Source organism: Euphorbia lathyris, chromosome 6 (genome assembly GCF_963576675.1).
Source record: "Euphorbia lathyris chromosome 6, ddEupLath1.1, whole genome shotgun sequence".
NCBI lineage: Eukaryota > Viridiplantae > Streptophyta > Magnoliopsida > Malpighiales > Euphorbiaceae > Euphorbia > Euphorbia lathyris.
Genome location: NC_088915.1, coordinates 78551507 through 78575591, shown reverse-complemented (window position 1 = coordinate 78575591; position 24085 = coordinate 78551507). Strand labels below are relative to the sequence as shown.

The window sequence follows — 24085 nt, the reverse complement described above, 5'->3', positions numbered from 1 at the left end:
TAAACTAGTCAAGGAATAAATAAAATTAAAAGGAAAAATTGATTCCACAGGACAATATACTGCATTGATCTTCATAGTTGCAGAAAATTCTCACTTCTTGGTAACAAAATTTTTTTAGTGTTTGAAAATACATATGAATAATAACAAGACGAAAACCAGTATTTACAGAAACAAGTTGCTGTTACTGTTGGAAGAGCCCAAATTTGACAGGCTGCCAGTAACCCTTATGTAAATGTTTTGTTATGATAAAATACATTAGCCGCTATATGCTTCTTCAGTCATCTTCCTTGCTCCATAGTAACTGTGACTTCATTTGGAGTAGAGGGCTTTACCCAAGAAGACGATGAATCTGTATCTATTGGAAATCTTTCCGTGTAGAAACCCGGTTGTTTAGGTTGGGGCAGCACTGCATTCTCACTGTCCAACATTAGTACAACTGAAGGCATTATGGGTCTGTCCTCTGGCCGCTGTTGTACACATAATAACCCCACATGGATGCATTTCAGGAAGTCTGATATAGGAACCGGCTTCTCCATGAAAGAATCCATCAGTTCAACGGGTCGTTCGTCAATCCACAATCTCCATGCCTGAAATCAAATTTTGAGATTGGTATTTGTTCGAAAAAGAACAGAGATTTAAGAAATAAGACTTTTTTTTACATAACTCACATGTCCTAAAAGATTGAGGTCATGGTCAGGATGATAAAATCCTCTGTTCTTCTTCCCACTCAGAATCTCTAAAACCAGTACGCCAAAGCTAAAGACATCAGATTTCACCGAGAAAAAGCCATCTATTGCATATTCAGGTGACATGTAGCCACTGCGAGCAACCACGGAAAATATTGGTATACGAGGAGCTAGCACAAATAATATGAGAGAGGGAGAGAAACTCATGCTATACATACTAGGTTCCAACGACCCTGTTTGTATTTGCTTCATTTTGGTCAACTCCAAAAGATCTTGCAAGACCAAAGTCTGATATTTTAGGATTCATCTCATCATCCAGGAGAATATTGTTGGCTTTAAGATCCCTGTGAACAATTCTTAACCTTGAATCTCGATGAAGATATAGAAGCCCTCGAGCAATCCCCACTATAATATTAAAACGTGTCTGCCAATCAAGGCATGTGCCTCTTGTTTGATCTAAACCAGTTATTGTCAAGTTAGGGCAATTTATAGAATTTCATGAAAGTAAAATTGCAGGCTTAAAGACTGAGGGTCACTCACCAAAAAGACACAAGTCCAAACTTCTCCTCTGCAGGTACTCATACACCAACATCCTCTCTTCTCCATGAATACAGCATCCCAAAAGCCGAACAAGATTCCGGTGCTGTAATTTGGAGATGAAGATAACCTCATTCTTAAATTCTTTAACTCCTTGTCCTGAATCTTTAGAAAGCCTCTTCACTGCTACTTTTGATCCATTTGGTAACTCGCCCTGCAGTTCATTATGATTTTATTTTTATCAACTGACTTGAAGATGCTTCTTTTGTAACAGAAGCAGAAAAACAATTCTCTTTCTTTCCAAACTGCAATTCTGCAATGTAATTGAGGGGAGAAGAAAAAAAGAAAAAAAAAAAAACCTTGTAGACAGCACCAAAGCCACCTTCACCAATTTTGTTTGCATAAGAGAAGTTATCCGTGGCAGACAAAATACTAACAAAGTCAAATAAGGGTAGTTGATCCATGTCTTCCTCCACTTCAGTAGGATTGTCATCTCCAGTGAAGTTAGTGCCTGTCAAACAAGGAAAGATCAGATAAAATGCTATGACATGTCCGGCAAATAACGACACCAATTTTTTTTATAAAAATTCATGTTCAAATACACTTACGATGACTTTTAACTTGCAACTGTTTAGCATTTATTTTTTCACTTTCCTTATACGCATGCTAGATTGTGGAAATATGCTAGTTGTTATTTAGAAGACAACTTTCCATGTCCAAATAACAGAAAAAAATCTACTATCCTCCCCATTTATCTCATCTTTTTGCAGTAATAGTTTCACTGAAAACAATAAAAATCTGACACCCCAATAACCTAAAACACATTAAATCAAACAAATATAGGAAGTAGAAGTTGAAAGATGTAAGCTGATCTTCAGGTTTATGAGTTTTCACCTATTTTTCCATTGGAAATCCTCTTCTGAAAAGCAAACCAAATGACTGCAACAACCAGAACACCTGTAACTATTGATACCACGATGATTACCACTCTTCGTATATCCTTATTGGAATCCGCTGGCAAGAGGAAAAGTCAATGAATTAGAATAAATCAAATTTTCTAGGAATTAAAGATCTGGTCACAACTAAAGCTAATGATTCTTTTTTCATGGTGGCATATCTCCTCTCCTAATGATTCTGTCATCACAGGTTGATGGCAGGATCAAAAGCCGATCCTACTAGCTAAACTAAAAGACATATACTAGATCCATATTGTTGTAAGTTTAATCATAGGGACAAAAATAACTGTTTCTAGGTCAATAAGAAAAGCTTACCAAGATCAGAAGAAGCCATTTTTATGTACAAATCTTGTCCACCTTCACTATATTCTCGTAAATCTAGCAAGTTTCCAAACCAAGCCACGCAACCACTAACCTCAGTCTTAGCATATGCCATGCAAGAACAGTTCCTCTGGCATGCCTTCTCACACTCAAATGAAGTCAAAGCTGTCTTGTTCACCAAAAACTGCAAACTATTTGGCAATTTGAGCCCTGAAAACTTCCTAAACCCTATATTAACATTAGTACTACAATTCAATGGTGTTCTTCGAACACATCCACCAGATGGGTCTAGGTCATTCCAATCTTTTGGTACTTTTGGTATGAACCCGGTTGGACATCGACAAAGAAGCTGCCTATTAGCATTGCAAAAACCATTTGGCCCACACCGATTATATATATCACATTTATCACTCTGCATAGCCGCTATACGAACCCACTCGTTGCGCCTCTGATTCCACATCAGGTGCTCAAGCAAGCTTGTTTTGTTCACCACAAACCTTGAAATTGTAGTACTATCAACGTTCACAAACGAATAGTAAGCAAAGGTAGAGTTAAATACAAAGATTGGAGAAAACACAGCATTTACTCCAAGCGGAACGCCTCCGCCAAATCTGACACCATCCCAAGGGCCACTTCTGTACACTACATTTGATCCTGCATAAAGAAGTGTCTCTGGAATTCCATGAGGGTCTAGCTTGTAAGTGTAATCTCCATCAGAAGGATCTTGCAGACTCTTCCAAGAAGTCAATTCCCAGCTACGATTCGTCAATAGGTCTGACCCCAGCTTCATGCCTGGTATCAGTGTATCACACGGATGATCAAAGCTCTGCCAAAGATAGTTTCCCTTGCTACCATTTCTTACAACAAGGTTTCCACTGTCTAGAAGCTGCAGGACTGGGTTGTTGGGTGCTGCAGCAGATAATGAGGACCAAATAGGAGTGCTACTTTGGTTGCCAAGTAAAAGTATGGTTCCTGTGGTACTGATTGTGAGGAAACCAGTGGAATCTGAAAGTGGGTTGTTTCTATTTGCCACCCAAACAACTGTTTGTTGAGGAACATTCTTGAACCATATTCCAACATACCGGCTACTGGAATTCCACGGACTAAAGAAGCCTAATTCGAAGCTTCCACCTGTGGAAACAAGAGTTTTCCCATTGTCTGTAAGAGTCTGGTTGACTTTCAAGGTGTCAACAGCATTAGAGAGTTTGAAGAAAAACAGAACAAAAAAGCAGATCAAAATGGAAAAGAAGACCTTCATGGATGATCTTAGTTACAACAATCCAAACCACAATGAATATTTGAGCTGATGAACTAAAAACACTCATAAAAGAAATTGACCAACACTTTTATTAATAATGTCAGTCAGCAATTCTAATGAATAAAAAAGTAAGTAAATTACAACATGGCCAATACAGAACTCAAAGTCAACTATTTATTCAAAAGGAATTTTTAATCTCCATTAATAAGATCACTACATGCCATTTTCTCACTTTCACCACAAGCTTCTTACAGTTGCAAGCTCTTACAAGTTACAACACTTAAAACTTCCTAAACTAACCTATTAACACAGTCATCATGCTCTTGACCATCAAAATCATGGTCTGTAGTTATTTGCCTTGGATGATCTTTCTATAATCAAATATGTGATTTGGCAGTGATGTGGATTTGATTTGACTTGACTTCTAAAAATAGAACTTATCAGCAAGCATCTAATACTATCTAAGCCTGCAAAGACCATCTAGAAGATAAAAGACTTCAGAAAATTCCACAGTAATTGAAGAACAACTTAACGCGTTAAGCATCAAGAGCAAGAAAGTCAGAATTTTCCTTTCTATTTTATAGCAGTCTATGCTTTCTTGCAGTGGTCATCCTTGACCTAACATAGTTATCCAAATATTCATATCAGATGGAATTTAGGTAACGGTATTAACAAAATAGCAACCAATTTGAATAATTAATTAAATCGATCCCAACAGCTTATTTGGTATGATAACAATCTCCAAATATCTATAATAGAAAACACAAAATCTACAGAGGCAAACATGGATTTCAAAGCATCTCTTGAAACCAGAGACGAAGTCAAAAAATTCCCACATTAGTATAATGAACTGCCGATTTTTTTCGCTTACAAGAAATGACGAAGAAGTTTGAATTGAATTAGTCGGAAAGATTATGAAATCACCAATCAGTAAACAAGGGAAGAATTAATATTAAAAATCAAAAGTTCAGCTTTCAATGTACCTTATGAACTTGAAAAGAAGATGATTATTACTTGCTCTACTCATCCAATTCCAGTCGTCCTCAGCGGGAAACATTTGTTCTTGGCTGAAGATGAGAAATCGCTAACCGCTATTATTGTAGGGCCTGTAAACTAAGTTCTTTTTAGCTGGGCCTCATTCAAGGCCCATTAATATTATCAAAGTTTAACTCGTCTCACGTCATAATCCGTGCGGTTAAATTACATACGTACAATCTTTTTGTCATTTTTCACACTTACAGCTGGTAATTATGACCGGTCAACGCGAAACCAATGTGTCGTGTCAACAATTTGACCTTCCTATAAGTCAAAATTACCGACGTATCGCGTTGACCGGTCAACTTTTAATTGTTAGGGAGGTCAAATGACTAACGTAACATGTTGATTTCACATTGACCAGTTAGAATTACCGATTATACACTTTAATGGAAAGAAACCAAAAGGTTGTACAATTATATGTGCAAAATTGAAGATTGTAAAATAGGACAAATGTTATCCTAATCGGTGTATACCTAATGTTGGATCAATTTCATCCCTAGCTAAAATTCTACTCTAATGCAGTTATGAATCTCCTCACTCCATATATGTGTTATATTATAGTTAATCACTAACAAATCAAAGAGATTTATACACACGTCAAAAAAAATAAAGAATTCACATTTGTATATGTCTTCGATTTGTTACAATCAGAGATAATATGACAAACATATAGAGTAAAGATAACGAGATTCATAACTTCGTACAACTTTCAAATGTTAAAAATAGAATTATCCCAACTTACAAACATTAAAAATTAAAAGTAGAACTTCATGAAGGTTTGAATTATTTACCTAAAGTGAAAATAATTGCAATTTTTATCTTAAACACCTCTCCCACAAAATAGTCATAGAACTGACAGTAATTTTCACTTGGTCAGTGACTAACCAAATGAATTTGGTCCACCACCATTAGATTTAAGCTTATTAGAATCATGTGGTGGAGATTAAAAGCATCGTAAGGCTTAGACTTGGTCAGTCATGGACCAGGTGAAAACCACCGACAGAACATAAAAAGAATAAATATTGAAAAATTGCAAATTCAATCAATGGAAAAAATGATATACAATTGAGCTTGCAGAAGGAAGAGGCTTGAGCACCCGTTGATCGTCGGAAAACTCCATTAAATCTGTATATAAAACTTTAATTTTTTTAGAGTACAAGCATCCAAAAATAGGCATTGGAGCACCCAAGTCCTGTGGGTGAATCCTAGATCATAGGACTATCAATTTCTGACAAAACAATATAATTTACAGAAACAATCCGACTGATACGATTATTATTCTGGCTTGATCCATCCTTAGCCTTCACTATAGTTATATTATATGTACAATTGTGTATGCCAAAACTTAAACACCTCTCTCACAAAACCATATATAGAACAGATGAAGAATAAATACTGAAAAATTGCAAATACAATCAACAATAAAATGATATACAATTGAGCTCCGGGACAGAAGGAGCTTGAGCACCCACTGATCGACCGAATCTGTATATGAAGCTTTACTTTTTTAGGATACAAGAAGTATCCAAAAATAGGCATCCGAGCACCCTGTCCTGCCAGTGAATCCTAGATTCGTCACTGTAATCTATCTAGCATGAAGCATTGAGACAGTAACTTGATTTACGGTGAAAGTTTCGTCTTGTTTTCCAGAAGAAGAATCAGTTTGAAATGGATTTCTACCAAGGCAATAACCTGGTGTTTTAGGCTGTGGCATTGTTGCTGTTTCACTGCTTAACATTAGCACTACTGATGCCATTGTTGGTCTGTCTTCTGCTCTTTCTTGGACACACAATAGGCCTACTTGTATGCATCTAAGAACTTCACTTGCAGAGAATGAACTTCCTACTGATGTGTCTAACAATTCTAATCCATTTCCATCTTTCCATAGTCTCCATGCCTGCAACAATTAGTTCTTCCTCAATTATGTTTCTATTTCAATTTACATTTACTATCAAAGAAAAGGATTTTATTCTTCAATTTAATATGTTTTTGAAAGATTGTAGGGCTATCAATTTCTGACGTTACAGAAAAAATCCGCTTGCAATGATTATTATTTTAGCTTCATACATCCCTAGCCTTCTTCCTATTTCTCTAGAAAAGTCAAATGTCCTTTGTACTTTAAAAGCGTCCTAATTATCCGGGATCTATTGGTTGTCTTAACTTTCTTAATGACCTATTGCCCCATGAACTTCCTTACAGTGATCTATTGGCCCCTTGAACTTGCTTAAAGTTAGGGGTGTAAATGAGCCGAGCCACTCATGAGCGGGTCGATGTTTGGCTCAATAAAAGCTCGATCGTACTAGGCACGATTTATAAACTTGCTGAGCTTGAGCATGGCGAAACTCGGCTCGAAAGCTCACGAGCAGGCTTGGTTATAATTTCATGAACATGTTCTGTTATAATGTTCATGAATAGCTCGCGAGCATGCTTGGTTCGGTTTTTTTTTTTTAATAATAGTATTTCTATAAAGAAGGAAATCTAAAATAAACGTAGTTTTGTGTAAACTTTAGTTTCGTAGGTTTCAAAACTATGTAGTTTTATTTATTGTCATTTCAAATGAACATAATTAATGAGTTGTTCGCGAGCAAAACTCACGAATAAGCTCGCGAACAATATGTTGAGCTCGAGCTCGACGATTTTTTACGAGCCGAGCATGAGCATGCCAAAGCTCTACTCGGCTCGATTATAGCCCTACTTAAAAGTATATCAATTTCAAATTATCCAAAATCTCTCATTGCTGTACTAAGTGGAGTAATGGGTCAATAGGCCACTCTAAGTAAATTCAGAAGTAAATAGGACGTTTCTAGGGAATAATTGACTTTTTTAGACAAGTACATAGAGCTACGGATGTAAAGGGCCAAATATTTTTGTTGCATTTATATCATATATAATCAAGTGTTATTTGGGTAAATTTGATCTTAAATGCCAAATTAAAGAAGCAAATTGATACTCAAACTTGATTTTGGACTAAATTGATTTTTCTAATCAACTTCATGGACCAAATTGATCATTTCTACGACCAAATTGTATACAAATTTTATTTAGAAAATATTTGACCCCACACACGAAATTTAAGGTGAAATTAACTTTTTATCCGAAAGAAATGATGTTTTACTTACATGTCCAAGAAGGTTGAGCTCACTGTTTGAATGATAAAATCCTCTGTTCTTATTACCACTTACAATCTCCAAAACCAGAACTCCAAAACTGAAAACATCTGATTTCGCTGAGAAGTTTCCGTCCATGGCGTATTCAGGAGACATATAGCCACTGCATTGATTAATGGAAATCAATATTTCAGCATTTGAAAATAACTGATACATACACGGATCTTCCAAATTGGCAGTAAAATTAGTGCCGTAATCGAACCGAATTCCAGTTGAGTTTTGAGCTCGGTTCGAGTTCAAAATGCTGTTTGAATTCGGTTCATTAAGAAAATTAACTGTTTATGAGCTGCTCGCGAGCAGTTCGTCTATTTCGTTCACCAGCTTTGCTCCCAAGCAGTTGATTAATTCTGTTTTGGCAAAGCTCCTCAACAAAATTACTTAGTTTTACCTTTCCCCTTTATAGAATAATACAAATTACTATTATTAAAAAAAACGAATTGAGCTTGCTCACGAGTCTTTTCATAAACATTATAATCAAGCTTGTCTATGAACTTGTTCACAAACCTATAACTGAGCCAAGCTTCGCCGTACTCAAGCTCTGCTCATTTACGAATCAAGCCTTAAAATCGTGCTCGGTTCTTTTATAAATAAGCCGAACACGGTTGAGCTTTTATTGAGCCAAATGTTGAACCACTTATGAGCGGCTCGGCTCATTTACAGCCCTACATAAAAGCTAAATGTCGCTCGAACTTTGGAAATGACCGATCAACTTCTTAGACTTGTTTAAAGTGGCAGTTTGGTTCTCTAAACTTGCTTAAAGGATGCACGCTTCAACTTATTAATCATGTTATTTTAAGCAACTTTAAGAAGCTAATGGGTCGTTTTCAAAGTCCGAGAGGTAATTAGACTTTTCTGAACAAATTTGAAAGACGAGCAACTTCAAGGGACTAATCGGTCGTTTTTAGGATGTGTGGTTTGATGAACTTACTAAGTTCCTACTACCCTCATTGTAACTGCTTCAGTTTGATCTCCACCAAATATTCTAGCCATGCCAAAGTCTGATATTTTGGGATTCCATTCTTCATCTAGTAGAATATTGCTTGCTTTCATATCCCTGTGGATGATTCTGAATCTGGAATCTTGATGTAAATACAGAAGTCCTCTAGCAATCCCACATACTATGTTGAAACGTCTTTGCCAATTTAGCAATGAGCTTCTATCTTTATCTGTATAGATTGATGATTGTACATATGTTAGAAGTAGGCCTGTAAATTTCCCACACGACAACATGATTCACATAAACAGTCTGTTGGACATCATATATAATCAGATGGAATATATAAATCACAAAATACAATTATAATTCGATAAAGTCTAAGTCTTTTCAATGTGTACACATTGGACTTGTGTTTTTCGATTTGATTTGACACATGGAGTCTTCGATCAATTTGATCACACACATCTGTGGTTTTCACCTGGTCAATGACTGACCAAGTGAATTTGATCAGTCACTATTAGATCCATACTTATTATTAAATCAAAGCCTTACGATGATTTTAATCTCCACCATAAGATTTTAATGAACCTAGATCTAACAGTGACTGATCAAATTCACTTGGTCAGTCACTGACTAGGTGAAAATTATTGTGTCTATAATTGATTGATAGCTCAATATGTTAAATTGAAAGATCAAAGGGTTAACGTGTAAAAGTCTATGAGATCAAGGGTCAGGATGGTTTTTTTCCTGCAAAACTATACTGACCTGGACCTCAATGACCAAATTTGGTATTTGGTGGTTAGATCTATACTTATTAAATCTAAGCCTTGTGATGGTTTGAATATCCACCATAGGATTTTAATAAGTCTAGGTCAAATTCATGTGATCATTCAGGTGATCACTACAGATACCGAACAAATGTTTTTTAGCAAAAAAAAGCATTCTAAAGCCCTGACCTTTTCAACTTTTATATATTAAGTCCATAATTTTTCAATTTAACAGATTAGGTCCTCGAACAACTATAATTGCACATATTGAGTCTCCGGTTAACAGAACTGACTTTGATAAGCAGCTATTAATGTGCGGGATTATAACTGATCGAGAGCTCAACGTGTAAACCGGAATATAAGGAAAGGAGACTAACTGAATATAAGAGAATCAAGGCTTTTGTTTTCCATCAACTCATAAATAAGCATCTTCTCATCAATTTCAATGCAGCAACCGAGCAAACGAACAAGATTCCTGTGTTGAAGCCTTGCAATTAATTTGACCTCATTCTTGAATTCTTCTACCCCTTGCCCTGAGGTTTTTGACAGCCTCTTTACTGCTACTTCTTGCCCTTCTACTAGCTTAGCCTGTCAACATTGTAACTCTGCATTAGCCTAAATATATGTGTGTAAACTCATTCAATAAATGTAATGATATGCTATAATCAAACCGAGCCCACCCGAGTTTTGGACTGCTCATGCTCGGCTTGTCAGAAAATTGACAAGCCCAACATCTTGTTCGTGAACTTTACTCGCTAACAACTCATTAATTATGTTCATGAACTTGGCTCGCTAACAACTCATGAATTATGTTCAACTAAATTGATATGTGCCTTAAAAACCACAAATTATGTGATCAAATTATATGCATACTTCATACCTGACCTATTTAACCTTGGAAAAAACATCTTTAAGCCCTTAACCTTTTCAAATTTAATTGGTTGAGCTTTTGATCTTTCAATTTGTTACATTGAGTCCTCAATCACTTATAATCGATCATATTAAAAACACTTACTTGCCAAGTTAGTTAGTTAAAAACATCTAGCTCAGTTAAAAGAACGTTACTCATTTCATATGATCCTAAAATTGCATTTTTTAAGGTTCGAAATAAAAAATTTACAGTTTTTTACAGATACAACAGACATTAAAATAAATGTTATTTTCAAACAGCATAAAAATGCAAATTTCGAATTAAGATAAAACGAATAATGCTCTATTAACCGAGTTTTATGCTCAAAACTGACTTTTCTGGTCATCAGGAGTTTAATGTGTGTAATTATAATTGATCAAGCGCTCAATGTATCAAACTAAAGAATCAGGGGATTAATCAACAAAAATGCAAAAGATTAGAACCCTCAAAATGCTTATTTCCACCAAGTTTAAGGACTAAATTGATCCATTTATCCCTAATTATAGCATTAAATGAAGTTAAATTACCTTGTAAACACACCCAAATCCTCCTTGTCCAAGTTTATTTTCATCAGAGAAGTTATCTGTAGCAGTTGAAATAGTAGCAAAATCAAACAATGGAAGTTCAAGCTCATCTTGTTCTTTTTCACCTGAGTAGTCTCTTTTACTAGAGATAACCACTTCATTTAGCATTAAATCTTGGCTTCTTTGTTGAATAGATACATCTGGTTTTAGAGATTATAAAAAAATTAAGATAATGATTAGATAACAAAACATAGTCTAATTGAGTTGTTGAAAACTGATTTTGATTAAAAATGTTACCTTTATGTTCTTTACATACACTTAGGAATCTCTTTCTCTTCCATAGAAACCCACCAAATCCTAACAGCAAAACTCCAATTCCAACTGAAATGCCAATAACGAGAGAACCCAAATTCCTTCCATCTCCTGATAAAGAAAAGGATTGGTGAGCAAATGTAACATAAAGTTTGCAAGTCATTACAAGGGGATATACATTTTCTAATTAGGGCTGTAAATGAGCCGAGCGGCTCACGTTCAGCTCGATAAAAACTCAATCGTGTTCGGCTTGATTTATAAATGAGCTAAGCTAGAGCAAGGTGAAACTCGGCTCGAAAGCTTGCAAGCAGGCTCGGTTATAGGTTCATAACAAGCTCCATTATAATGTTCAAGAACAAGTTTGGTTCGATTAACTTTTTAAGAAAACACTAGTTTTCTCGAAGCCTGTTGTTCATATCTAATAGTATTTATATAAACGGGGAAATGAAAAACAACATAGTTTTATATAAACTTTAGTTTTGTAGGTTTGAGAACTATGTAGTTTTGTTTTAAATAAATTTCAAATAAATGTAATTAAGGAGTTGTTCACTCGTTAAGTTCCGAAACACGATGTTGAGCTCGAGCTCGAGCTCGTCAATTTGCTGACAAGCCGAGCATGAGCATATCAAAGCTCGGCTCCGTTACAGCCCTATTTCTAATTAATGATTGACTTGGATGGAGATTATTGAATATGAACAATGATCATTAAGTGTCCGTTTGGTTTTCGTTTATATAGCTCTTTTTTGCTGTTTTAATTCAAACACTACACATAGAAACGTTTAGTTAGAATTGCGAAACAACCGTTGTTGATAGTTATTTTGGAAGGAAAATCAGATAAATCTACCAAAATTGACAAACGACAAACAGTAAACAACAACATTTGAAACCAAATAGATTCTAAATCTTTTAGAAAATATTACGACCAATAAGAACGAATAAAAAAGAAAAAAGATCCATGAAGTCAAACTCAACTAAGGGTCTTCTTGGTTTTTGTGTACTGTTTGTTGTTATTGTTACTTGTTAGTTGTTGTTTTACTGTTGCTAGTAGCCGGTAGATATTAGCTATTTTTGTTAAATAACTATAAACAGTTGTTTAACACCTCAAGTAGAGACTAAGATTAAGTGGTGGAAATTGCAAGGGGAGAATCAACAAAAATTTGTGGATGAGATGACCAAAAAAGGTATTTGGACTTGCAATATGGATTCAGATATAGATTCGATATGGAATAAGATGGAGCATAGTATAAGGGAAGTAGCGAAGGAAGTTCTAGGGGAATCTAAAGGTAGCATGCCACCGGGTAAGGACACATCTTGGTGGACAGAAGAAGTACGACAAGCAGTAAAGAGTAAGAGAGAATCCTATAAACTATTGGGGAAATGTAGGAGTGACGAGAACTACGAAAAATACAAAGAGGCTAAAAGGGAAGTAAAGAAGGTCATACGAGATGCTAGAGCAAAGGTGAATCGGGATCTGTATACAAGATTGGATACGAAAGAAGGGGAAAGAGACATATATAGAATTGCTCGGATGAGAGATAGGAAGACGCGAGATCTCGGAAAAGTTAAATGTGTGAAGGATGTGGACCAGAAAGTCCTAGTTGGAGATAAGGATATCAAGGAACGATGGAGGTCCTATTTTGATGACTTATTTAATGGAGATCGCCAACAAGATGTTGGAGATATAAGTATCCATCACGATATGATAAATCATGAATGCCTGCGGAGAATTCAAAAGGGTGAAGTCAAAATGACATTAAGTAAGATGAAGTTGAAGAAAGCAGTAGGACCTGATGGCATCCCTATTGAGATTTGGAGATGTTTGGGAGAAAGAGGAATCGAATGGTTGACGACGTTCTTCAACAAAATTTGGAGAAACAATAAGATGCCATCAGAATGGAGGAAAAGTACCTTAATCCCTTTGTATAAGAACAAAGGCGATGTCCAAGATTGTGCCAACTATCGGGGAATCAAATTAATGAGTCACACTATGAAACTTTGGGAGCGAGTGATTGAACAAAGGCTAAGGAGGACGGTGAAGATCTCGGAAAACCAGTTTGGCTTTATGCCGGGAAGATCAACTATGGAAGCCATCCATCTAATGAGACAATTAATGGAGCACTATCGAAATAAGAAGAAAGACTTGCATATGGTTTTCATTGACTTGGAGAAAGCATATGATAAGGTACCAAGGAAGTACTTTGGTGGGCCTTGATAAGGAAAGACATTTCGCGGAAATATATTGACATCATAAAGGACATGTATGAGGGAGTATGCACGAGTGTACGTACTAGTGTTGGGAAAACTGAAGAGTTTTCTATTACGATTGGAGTGCATCAAGGTTCCGCACTAAGCCCATTTCTTTTTGCCATCGTTATGGATGAACTAACAAGTTCACTTCAAGATGGTATACCATGGTGCATGCTGTTTGCAGATGATATTGTGTTGGTTGATGAGACGAAAGAAGGAGTGGAGATGAAGTTGGAACTATGGAGGCAAACTCTAGAATCTAGAGGCTTTAAGTTGAGTCGAAGTAAGACAGAATATTTGGAGTGTAAGTTTAGCGGCCGTAGGAGTAGGGAGGCAGGGACAATCACCCTAGATGGGAGAGTTGTTCAGGCCTCAGATTGCTTCCAGTATTTAGGATCTATTATCCAAACGGATGGAGAAGTAGATGGAGATGTTGCCCATAGGATTAAAGCTGGTTGGTCGAAGTGGAAGAGTGCTACGGGTTTCCTTTGTGATCCCGGCATGCCTAATAGATTGAAGGGAAAATTCTACCGGACGGCAATTAGACCAGCATTGTTATATGGTACGGAGTGTTGGGCAGTGAAACACTGCCACATCCATAAGATGTCGGTGGCGGAGATGCGTATGTTGAGATGGATGTGTGGTCACACGAGAAAGGACCGGGTGCGTAATGAAATAATTAGGACAAAAGTAGGGGTCACATCTATTGAGAATAAAATGAGAGAAAACCGACTAAGGTGGTTTGGCCATGTGAGACGTAGAGCGCTTGATGCGCCGGTTAGGAGAACCGAAGAGTGGCAAAGGGATGTAGTGGTGAGGGGTAGGGGAAGACCTAAGCAAACTTGGAGGAGGGTGATCGAGAGTGATATGAGTTTATTGGGAATTGAGGAAAATATGGTAGTGGATAGGACGGAGTGGAAGGAGCGAATCTGTGTCGCTGACACGACTTGATTTTCACGGTTTTATATGATGGTTCATGTTAGCCGACCCCGAATCATTTCGGGAATAAGGCTTTGTTGTTGTTGTTGTAACTATAAACAGTTGTTTGAAGTGAAAAAAACAAAAAGGAGAACCAAAGTCAAAGTGGCACTAATTAAGAGTAGGACATTGCCATCCAGCATATTCTGGTCAAAGTATACTATATGTCCGTTTGGTTCCACTTTTCAAAGTCACTTTTTCTTTTAATTCCAAACAGGAGATAAAAGTAAGAATTAGAAACAACTACTTTTAACAGAAAAATCAATTAATATCTACTGTCTATCAGCAACAATAAACAGTCAACAACTAATAAATTGAAGTCGGTCTTATTATGTAACACCACAAGTTTGTTAGGTGAAATTAGTGTCATTTAAAGCAGGCTATTCAATGTTCTTGATTACGAAAAGCAGAAGAGGAGAAACTGGATTTCCTTTAATCCAATCCAATCCAAAGTCCTTTCAATTCATTGCAATAAATTTTCAACCAAATAATTCAATGCTAAGATAGAATTTGTTCCAAAAGAAAACCATAGTTTTGGAATATATGCCACAACCTAAGATTCCAAAATGCCACATATGTAGTTTGCATTTAAAAGATAGATATACACCTAACTCAACTACTTTAGGGCCCATAGAATTGGAATTTAATATCATTTTGGACCGACTTAGATACAATTAGTTAAGTCTTGTTTAGTAACGATACTGTATTATCGTTTGCAGCGAAGATCCAGGATTCACTGATAAGAGATGTTTGTTTTGTGATGTTTTTTCGTGATTTATAGCTGTTAAATTGATATTTTTAGGTGTTTTCAAATAAAAAAATTAAAGCCCTATACATAGTTTCCCATAGAATTTTTGACGTTTTCCAGTGATCAGTGGATGCTCAAGTTCCCTACTCCCTCGGGTTCCGTCCCTGGTTGTTTAGTGTTGTTGGTAGCTAACAGATTTTAATTGATTTTCCTCCCAAAATAGCTATGAGTAGTTAGTTATTTCTCAATAAGGAAACATTGTATATTTTATTGCTTAGAGTAAAACCATATAAAAGAGCTACAAAAATAGGCAGTTTTAGTAACCACAGAAGATTTCCAATGGGGTAAAAGGAATGGTTTAATTTCAAATAAAATCTTATGGTTTCATTTTTTTTTTTTTTTTTTTTTTTTTTTTTTTTTTGCAGATCGCTGTGGTTGGCAAAATTTTCATTTTTCCAAATTTGGTTGATAACGACCTCAAAATAAAAAATTTCAAGAATTAAATGATATTTTAAGCAACTTTAGTCATCAACTATGTTTGAATTCATTTATGTGTTGTTTTTTAGGAGAGGCAAAGTTAATGTTTAGAGGCAGAAAACTCCAAAAATGATATTTCGGAAAAAAAATGTTGTTCCATTGTAAAAATGATACTAAATAACTTTAATGGTTGATTTTGAGTTTGTTATACGTTAAATTTGGTAAAATTCACAGATACCAATCTAAAAAAAAAAGTGAAGCCACGAGGCTTTATTTGAAATTAAATCTGGGGTTAAGGTGCAAAAATACCCCTAACGTTTTGGGTCAGGAACAATTTTACCCCTAACGTCCAAAATGGTGCAATTTTACCCCCTAACGTTGGAAGCTAAGAGCAATTTTACCCCTAACATTAATAAATTGGATGAATTTGAGAAATAATTCATCAAACTGTCTTCTCAGTCATGAATCTTGTTATCTACACTTCATACGTGTGTCCTTTTATCAGTAACAAATCACAAACATTCGTTGGGATGTGAAAAAAAATAAAAAACATATACTATATTTTTGTACGGATTAGACAAAAAAAATGCAAAAAATCTACCGAATTTATAAATATTAATCTCAAATTCTATTATTAAATTATAAAAAACATGAAATCCTTTTTTTAGAACGAATTATTATACAATTGGTGCAGAATAATGAACAAAACTATCTATGTTTTATAATAGTGTCTGAAATTGACCCAATTTATCAACGTTAGGGATAAAATTGCTCTTGGCTTCCAACGTTAGGGGTAAAATTGCACCATTTTAGACGTTAAGGGTAAATTTGTTCCTGGCCTAAAACGTTAGGGTATTTTTGCACCTTAACCCTTAAATCTGAAAGAAATGTATAGAAGAAAATAAAGAGGTTTGGTCCCATTCCACCTTAATTAATGGCTACAAAGAGGAAAGAAACAAAACCAAACTTTACCTTATCATTTCATTTCATATTTTTATAGTATTATAAAGTACTTCAGCTAAATTTCAAAAGTAGAAAAATAGATGTTTAGTTTGAATTCAAAATTCAAATATCTATCAAACCAATCAAAAACAAAATAAATAAATAATTGAAAATAGCAACAAAATTTCTACATATTTTATCTAGAAGTTGTAGCTACCCAATAAAATAAATGTCTGCTTCATTGAAAGTTCAAAAAAAAGAAACTATTGTAAAATTGTCATAGAAAATCTAATAATAGAACCAAATTGTAATAGATATTTTCTTATTTTATAAGAAAATATATTATTTTCAATTATTTAACTTAATTTTTATATCATACAAAAAAAAAAAAAGTTAGAGGTAAAATACAAGTTTAGCCTTATTGTTATCACGGAAGCGTGAATTGAGGTTCACGTACAAAATAGTATAACTTTAATTCAACATTTACTAGGTGGTTTTATTTCACGTTTCATTATCAAAAGTTGAGCTTTTTCGTGTTCTGGTTGCCTTCCACCCTACGGTGTTTTGGGTAGCAGTAAGGTTAACTTCTAGCTAATAAAAAACTTAGGGCTGTTTATTTACTCTCTTTTCTCCTACTTTTTGTCTTTTCATTCTAAAAAGAAGACTTTTAAGTATTTGATTAGAGACATGCAGTTTGCCTTTTATAACTGAGGAGCAGCTTTTTACAAAAGCATAAAATAACTGCTTTTTTTCAACAGTAAACAAATAACAACAAACAGCAGGTAAACTAAACGTACCCTTATTATTAATTAATGAAACTTAAAATTCTGTTCAGTTTAAAATTACACTCTTTATATATATATATAGTCTAAATCCGTTCTCTCCCAATAATCGAAATAGAATTTAATTTTTCTTTTTTTTTTTCCAAAAGAAGAGAAAGGAATGGACCAGATATGTGGCCCAATACAAGATCCAAAAAGTCAAAGTCGTTGGATCCGAGTCACTCGAGAAGTTTTAAGAGTGGGACCCTGTATCGTGATAAATTTTGTTTGAAGGACTAAATTATCTTAGGCTACCACCGGCAGCGTTATCACCGTCCGATCTATGATTAAGTAAATCAAGATGTGAAAATGAACGTCTGTGATTTAGAAGAATTTAATTTAAAACTACCATGGGGGACCCACTATATTGGACTCATGTGGAAAATGATTTACTACAATCTTGTTTCATTAATGATGGAGAATCCAAATTCAAAATGTGAATAATGAGTTCTTATAAAAAACAAAAGGGGGTTAGATTAAAAAAATAAATAAATAAAGGGAGTTAAATTACTATTCGCTTCTGAATCAATCTGGATAATAAATTAATAATTTTATTTATTTTTTAACAATTCCTTTAACATTTATTGAACTAAAGCTTTTTTTTAAAAAGAGTAAAGTTGTATTTTATTTTCAATGAATTAACTTATATTATATATGTTGTTTATGTGCCAATCTTTTCATTAATGTGTCAATACATTATTATTCAATGTGTAAAAAATTATATCAAGTTGGATAATTTAATGGAATTATTAACTTACTGTTACATTAGTTAAAATTTCACTAATTTGCGGGACAAATATTATTAAATAATAGATCATAAAATAAAAACTAAAATTTTGGATAGCTTAAAGGGTAAATATTGCTTTAATCCTTAAAAAAGTAATATGATTTTTATTTTCTAAATTAAATAAGGAATTAGCATAATTGAAACTTTCTAAGTTATTTATTGTGTACTATATATGAACCATAAACCTCCTATCTATAACTAGGACTGAAATCGAGTTGACATGAGTCGGGCATTATGCTCATATCAGGTTTTAGAAAATTAGCTGCTCACGAGTAACTCATTAATTTTGTTTTTGAACTTCGTTCATGAACAGTTCATTAATATTTTTTATTTAACACAAAACTACATAGTTCTTAAACTTACAAAATTACAATTTATACAAAACTGTGTTGTTTTATATTTTTCCTTTATAAAAATGTTATTATAAAAAAAATCAAACCAAATTTACTCATTAACGTGTTCACACTACACAACCGAACTTAATAATAATAATAATAAGTTGATATGTGCCCTAAAAGTAAAAGTTGAAATACATGAAGAAAACAAAAGTAAGACCGTGTTAGAAAAACGTTTTTTCGCCTGAATGATGGAAAAAGGACAAAATTAAAAATGAGAATGTTGAATGCAAATATGAATGCACCAATTTCAATGTTAATTAGATCATAGGAATGCACTTTACAGTCTATCACTACCATTAAATGTGTGAACAACTTTGGCACACTTTTTTTTCCTAAAAGGACTTAATTAACCTATTAACGTTTAAAGAAAGTACAGATTTAGTATTAACATATGAAATTATGTAAATTTAATCATAATATTTTCAAGTAAGATCTATCTTTACACTATTAAAAAATTGAAAAAATTGATTTCACCGTTAACTGTTATATCAGACCTTGTGTTAATAAATTAAATACCTAAATTAGAAGTGCAAAAAAAATCCTATTAGATTTTCTCTTTAAAATTGAAATTAAATAAAGTATAAAAGAATAAAAAATCCTATTAGATTTTCTATTTAAAATTGAAATTAAATTAAAGTTTCAAAAATAAATACACTTTTTTTTAAAATAATAATAACGACGTGCCATCTTTTCTTTACGCACCCACTCATATCAATTTGACAAATTCAAGAGTTAATTTAATTTTTAAAAATATTTATTTATCTATTTTATCAAATCAACTAAAAATAACACATTTACTTATAAAAAATTAACACGTACCAAAGAAATTACTAATCATTTCATAAAAGAAAAATTACTAATCACAATATTGCTTTTAAATTAACTTAATCAAAATTGTCTCAAGTTCCTAAACTTCATATATTAATATAAAAATTATTGAACTTTATATTATTAAAATTCAAATAAAATCAATGATTTGTACAAATTTCACTACATCAATTACAATTTTTATTTCTATCACTATAAACTATAATCAAATATTTATTACTTACATTATAATAATTTTTTGACGGGTTCTTATTGATTTGAATTTTAATATTACAATAGTTTAAGTTTTAAAGAATTTATATATGAAAGAAATGAAGTTTAAGAATCATTAAATTATAGGGATAAGGATAAGTTGTAAAAATACCCCTAGCTTTTAAAATTGTACAATTTTACCTCTGACATTACCAACCAAGAGCAATTTTACCTCTAACATTATTAAGTTTGATCAATTTGAAAAATAATTTATTAAACTATTTTCTCGGTCATGAATCTTGTCATCTAAACTTCACATATCAATCATTTTTATCACTTATTAATAACAAATCATAAACTTATGATTAGAGGTGAAATTTTTTTAAAAAAAATATATTGTTTATTATACGAGTTTGATAAATAAATTTCAAAAAAGTTTGCCGAATTTATAAATATTAATCTCTAATTCTATTATTAATTAAACCATAGAATATGAAAAAAAAATTAGACGAACTGATATGCAATTGGTACAGAATAAGAAACAAAATACTTCGTGTTTTATAATGTCTAAAAATTGACCCAACTTGCCAATATTAGGAGTAAAGTTGCTTTTGACTGCCTAATTGCACCATTTTAAACGTTAGGGGTAAATTGCTCATAACTCGTTAGGGGTATTTTTGCACCTTATCCCTAAATTAAATTAGTAACACTAGTAGTTATACCATTGACTAAATTGTTACCTAAAATCAATTTGGGGACAAAATGATGCCAGAAACCAAATTTAGCGACGAAATTATCCACAAATGTCGTCGCAAACCCACATTTAGCGACGACATTAACCACAAATTTCGTCGCAAAAGTTTAAAAATAACTTGCAAGGAAAAGAAAGAAAAACATTGAAGTTGAAACATACCTATGTCTGAAGCAGCCAATCTGACAAAAAGATCTTGACCACCACCAGCTGAATATTGCCTCATATCCAGAAGATCATCAACCCAGAAAACACAACCAGATCCTTGATTAGTGATATTTGAATTAGCAAAAGCTGTGCAAGAACAATTCCTCAAACACATAATTTCACATTCTCTAATCCCCAAATTCCTATCCACAAAAGTTGCTGAACTTTCTGGCAATTTCATGTTCTTCAGATGCAAAAACTTATCATTCAAACATTCAATTTCTGTTTTCCTCACACACCCACCTGACCCATCTCTCAAATTCCAAGCTTGGGGGTTTTTTGGTTCAAATCCCCTCATACATTTACACACAGGTGAAGCATTTGAATCACAGATTCCATATGGTCCACATTCCATGTAATGATCACATTGATCTTTTGGTGCATACCAGAATGGATTCCAGATTTGGGAATCAGGAATCCATGTGAATCTCTGAAGTTCTCCAGATGAAGTTACAGTTAATCTTGAGTACAAGGTGTTTGATGAAATGTGGAATGAGTAAAATACCTCTTTCTTGTTAATCTCAAAATCAAAACTGATTTCATCTAAGGGTTTCATTTCTGGTACTCCACTGAATCTGAGTCCATTCCATGGACCACTTCTGTAGAATCTATGATCATTATTCCACAAGAAAATCTCTGGGAAGCCATTGAAATCTAATTTGAAATTGAAATCACCTGTTCCTGGATCATCTCTTCTTCTCCATGAACTTAAATACCTGTTTAAACACTTACCTAAATCCCAACCTAATTTCATATCTGGCAATAAAGTATCAGTTGGGTAATCAAAACTCTGCCATAAAAACTCACCCTTTTTTCCCCCTTTTGCTTCTTCTGCTTCTCTAAGAACAAGATTCCCTGTGTCTAGAATTTGAAGAACTGGGTTTAAAGCATTTGTTTGATTCGATTTCCAGAGGGGTTTTTCAAATTGATTGAAAAGAACAATGCTTCGATTAGAGATTTTCAATACCCCTGAGGAATTGGTAAGTGGGTTATCTCTGTTAGCTACCCAGACATAAGTTCTAATCGGAATGTTTTTGTACCAAATTCCGATGTACCAATTTGGGGAATTTTCAGGGGAGAAGAAACCCAATTCGAAAGCCTTGCCGGCGGAGAGAAGAGTTTGGCCATGGGAGAGAGATTGGGTTGCTGTTAAAGTGTCTGCGGAGAAGGCAAATTTTGAGGGATGAACAGAAAGGTAAGTGAAGAAGATGAAAATGGGATAAAAATGGTTCCTTTTTGCGGTGTAATTCATTGTTTTTGAAGAATCTGTGTAAGCTCTGTTTCAGGGTATTGTTTGGGTTTTCTGTTGTTTCATTTGGGGAAGTTTGATAGAAAGAGAGTAGAGGAATGCACCCATTTTTTACCCATTTTTTTTATTTTATATTATTAATTATTTTTGTTCACATGTAGTTTAATCATTAAACATAACTCAACTTTTTAATTATTAAAATATTAATTTGTTTTTAATATTTGTTTTTTTTTAGAGAAATTGCTTAATGAGGCAAAAATTGTTAAATAAGACAAGTATAAATACGAGATTCCCGAACCTCGATATGAGCAACTGGATTAACTTGTTACCGAATAAAGATGATCAAATAAGTGTCATTTTGTTGTAGAAGAGAATAGTAGCTTTTAATAATATTTTCAATCTCGCTTTTATCCTCTAAAGACGAATGCGCTACATCAACTACTACATTCACATCAGTCTGAAAGATAACGTTGTATCGAACAAATGTGGCTGAATAGGAGTTATTTTGTTGTAAAAGAGTACAACAACTTTTAATAATATCCACAAACTCGATTTTGTCCTCTAAAGATAAAAGTACTGCATCAACCTACTACCTTCACATTAGGATAAAAGATAACGTGATTGTACTCAATCTCTGAAACCTAAAGAATAGCCTCAAGGAAGGTGGTAGCCCCACACTCCTTGATCAGAGGCGAATTTCTAATTTGAGACGAACGTGCAGTAATGAACTCACCAGCCTCAAAGAACATCACTACACCCAGTTTGAGAGTTCGCAATAAACATTGTTGCATTCACGTTGCACTTCAACACACCAAGAGAGGAGCATGTTGCAGATTGCAAATCGGAATAACGTTGTCCGTAATGCCATCAACTTAGTGATGAAATTAGATTGCAGTAATGTTTTTGCGGTTCTCGAACGTGAATTGTTTTCTTTATTTTATAGATTTTGTATTAGATTTTCTTTGTTAATACCATTTGAAAGTTTTATTTAATATATGTATATAATCCTAGAAATAATTAAATGAAAGTAGTTTTAGAATAATTAGGAGTTTCATTTATTGTTTGAGATTTTAAAATCAGGTCAAAACAATAAGATTACCTAACTTTCTATTTAATGACCCACCCTTGGATTTGATTACTTGTTTTTAAATGGATGGATGGATGCTGACTCACTTCTCAAAATGGTTTCTCCCCTTTGATTTAGACTTGATAAAGATGGTAACTCTTTTTCCTTTTTTTTTTTTTTTGTGGATCTCTTTTTCCTTTATATAGTTAAAAAAAAGTATTCCAAAAAAAATATTTTCTTGTTTGGTTAATAATTATTATTTGTTAAATGTATAAATTGTTACGTCAATTATTTACTAATGTACAAGGGTAAATTACACCTATGGCCACTGAACTTTACCTATTTTCACATTATGACCACTGAACTTCATTTCTTCCCAGTATGGCCATTGAACTTTACACTTTTTAACACCGATTGCCACTCAATTTTAACTAACTTCTCAAAATGATCATTAACGATTGTTAACGACCTCAAAATGAAAATATTCAAGAATTAAAGTTGTTCAGAACGATATTTACCATAAAATCACATTTCTTATTTTCGAAAATCACATTTTTTGGAGCTTTCTCTCTCTAAAAATTCACTTTCTCTCTCCTAACCAAACAACACTTAAATGACCTCAAAACGAAAATTTTCAAGAATTAAAGTTCCTTAGAATATTATTAACGTTTTGGATTTTTTATTTTTAGCCGTCAACGCTCATTTTGAGGCGTTAAGTGGCCACCGGTGTTAAAAAGTGTGAAGTTCAATGGCCATACCGGGAAGAAATGAAGTTCAGTGGCATAATGTGAAAATGGGTAAAGTTCAGTGGCCATGGATGTAATTTACCCTCATGTACAATGTACATCAGTCTGGGCTAATGAAGCATGGGGCTCATATTGGAATTTGGGCATTTATTACATGGACCATATTCGCGGTTTTTTTTTTCATACTCGAACAAATACAAATTTGGAGGGTTTAAATTCGGCAATTGTCGCTTCT

General features: G+C 33.7%; 1 protein-coding gene across 1 annotated transcript; it reads right to left on the bottom strand.

Moving 5' to 3' along the window:
* Positions 1–42: 42 nt before the first annotated feature.
* LOC136233770 (uncharacterized) lies at positions 43–22145 on the bottom strand. The gene is made up of 15 exons (XM_066023459.1): positions 20745–22145; positions 11399–11524; positions 11105–11301; positions 10045–10255; positions 8892–9129; positions 7916–8066; positions 6391–6693; positions 4059–4129; positions 2495–3765; positions 2118–2237; positions 1583–1734; positions 1227–1437; positions 905–1142; positions 669–819; positions 43–587 (listed from the first exon to the last, which is right to left on the bottom strand). The coding sequence occupies exons 1-15, from the start codon at positions 22039–22041 to the stop codon at positions 279–281; spliced, it is 5046 nt and encodes a 1681-aa protein (XP_065879531.1). The 5' UTR covers positions 22042–22145; the 3' UTR covers positions 43–278.
* Positions 22146–24085: the final 1940 nt, after the last annotated feature.

Bases quoted from the DNA above. Each gene is read 5' to 3' on its own strand.
- LOC136233770 (XM_066023459.1), bottom strand. From the start codon at position 22,041: ATGAATTACACCGCAAAAAGGAACCATTTTTATCCCATTTTCATCTTC. The intron at 6,694-7,915 runs GTAAGTAAAACA...TAATTGTTGCAG, and splicing joins AGCTCAACCTTCTTGGACAT to GCATGGAGACTATGGAAAGA. The intron at 3,766-4,058 runs GTTAGTTTAGGA...GTTGTAACTAAG, and splicing joins CATGATGACTGTGTTAATAG to ATCATCCATGAAGGTCTTCT.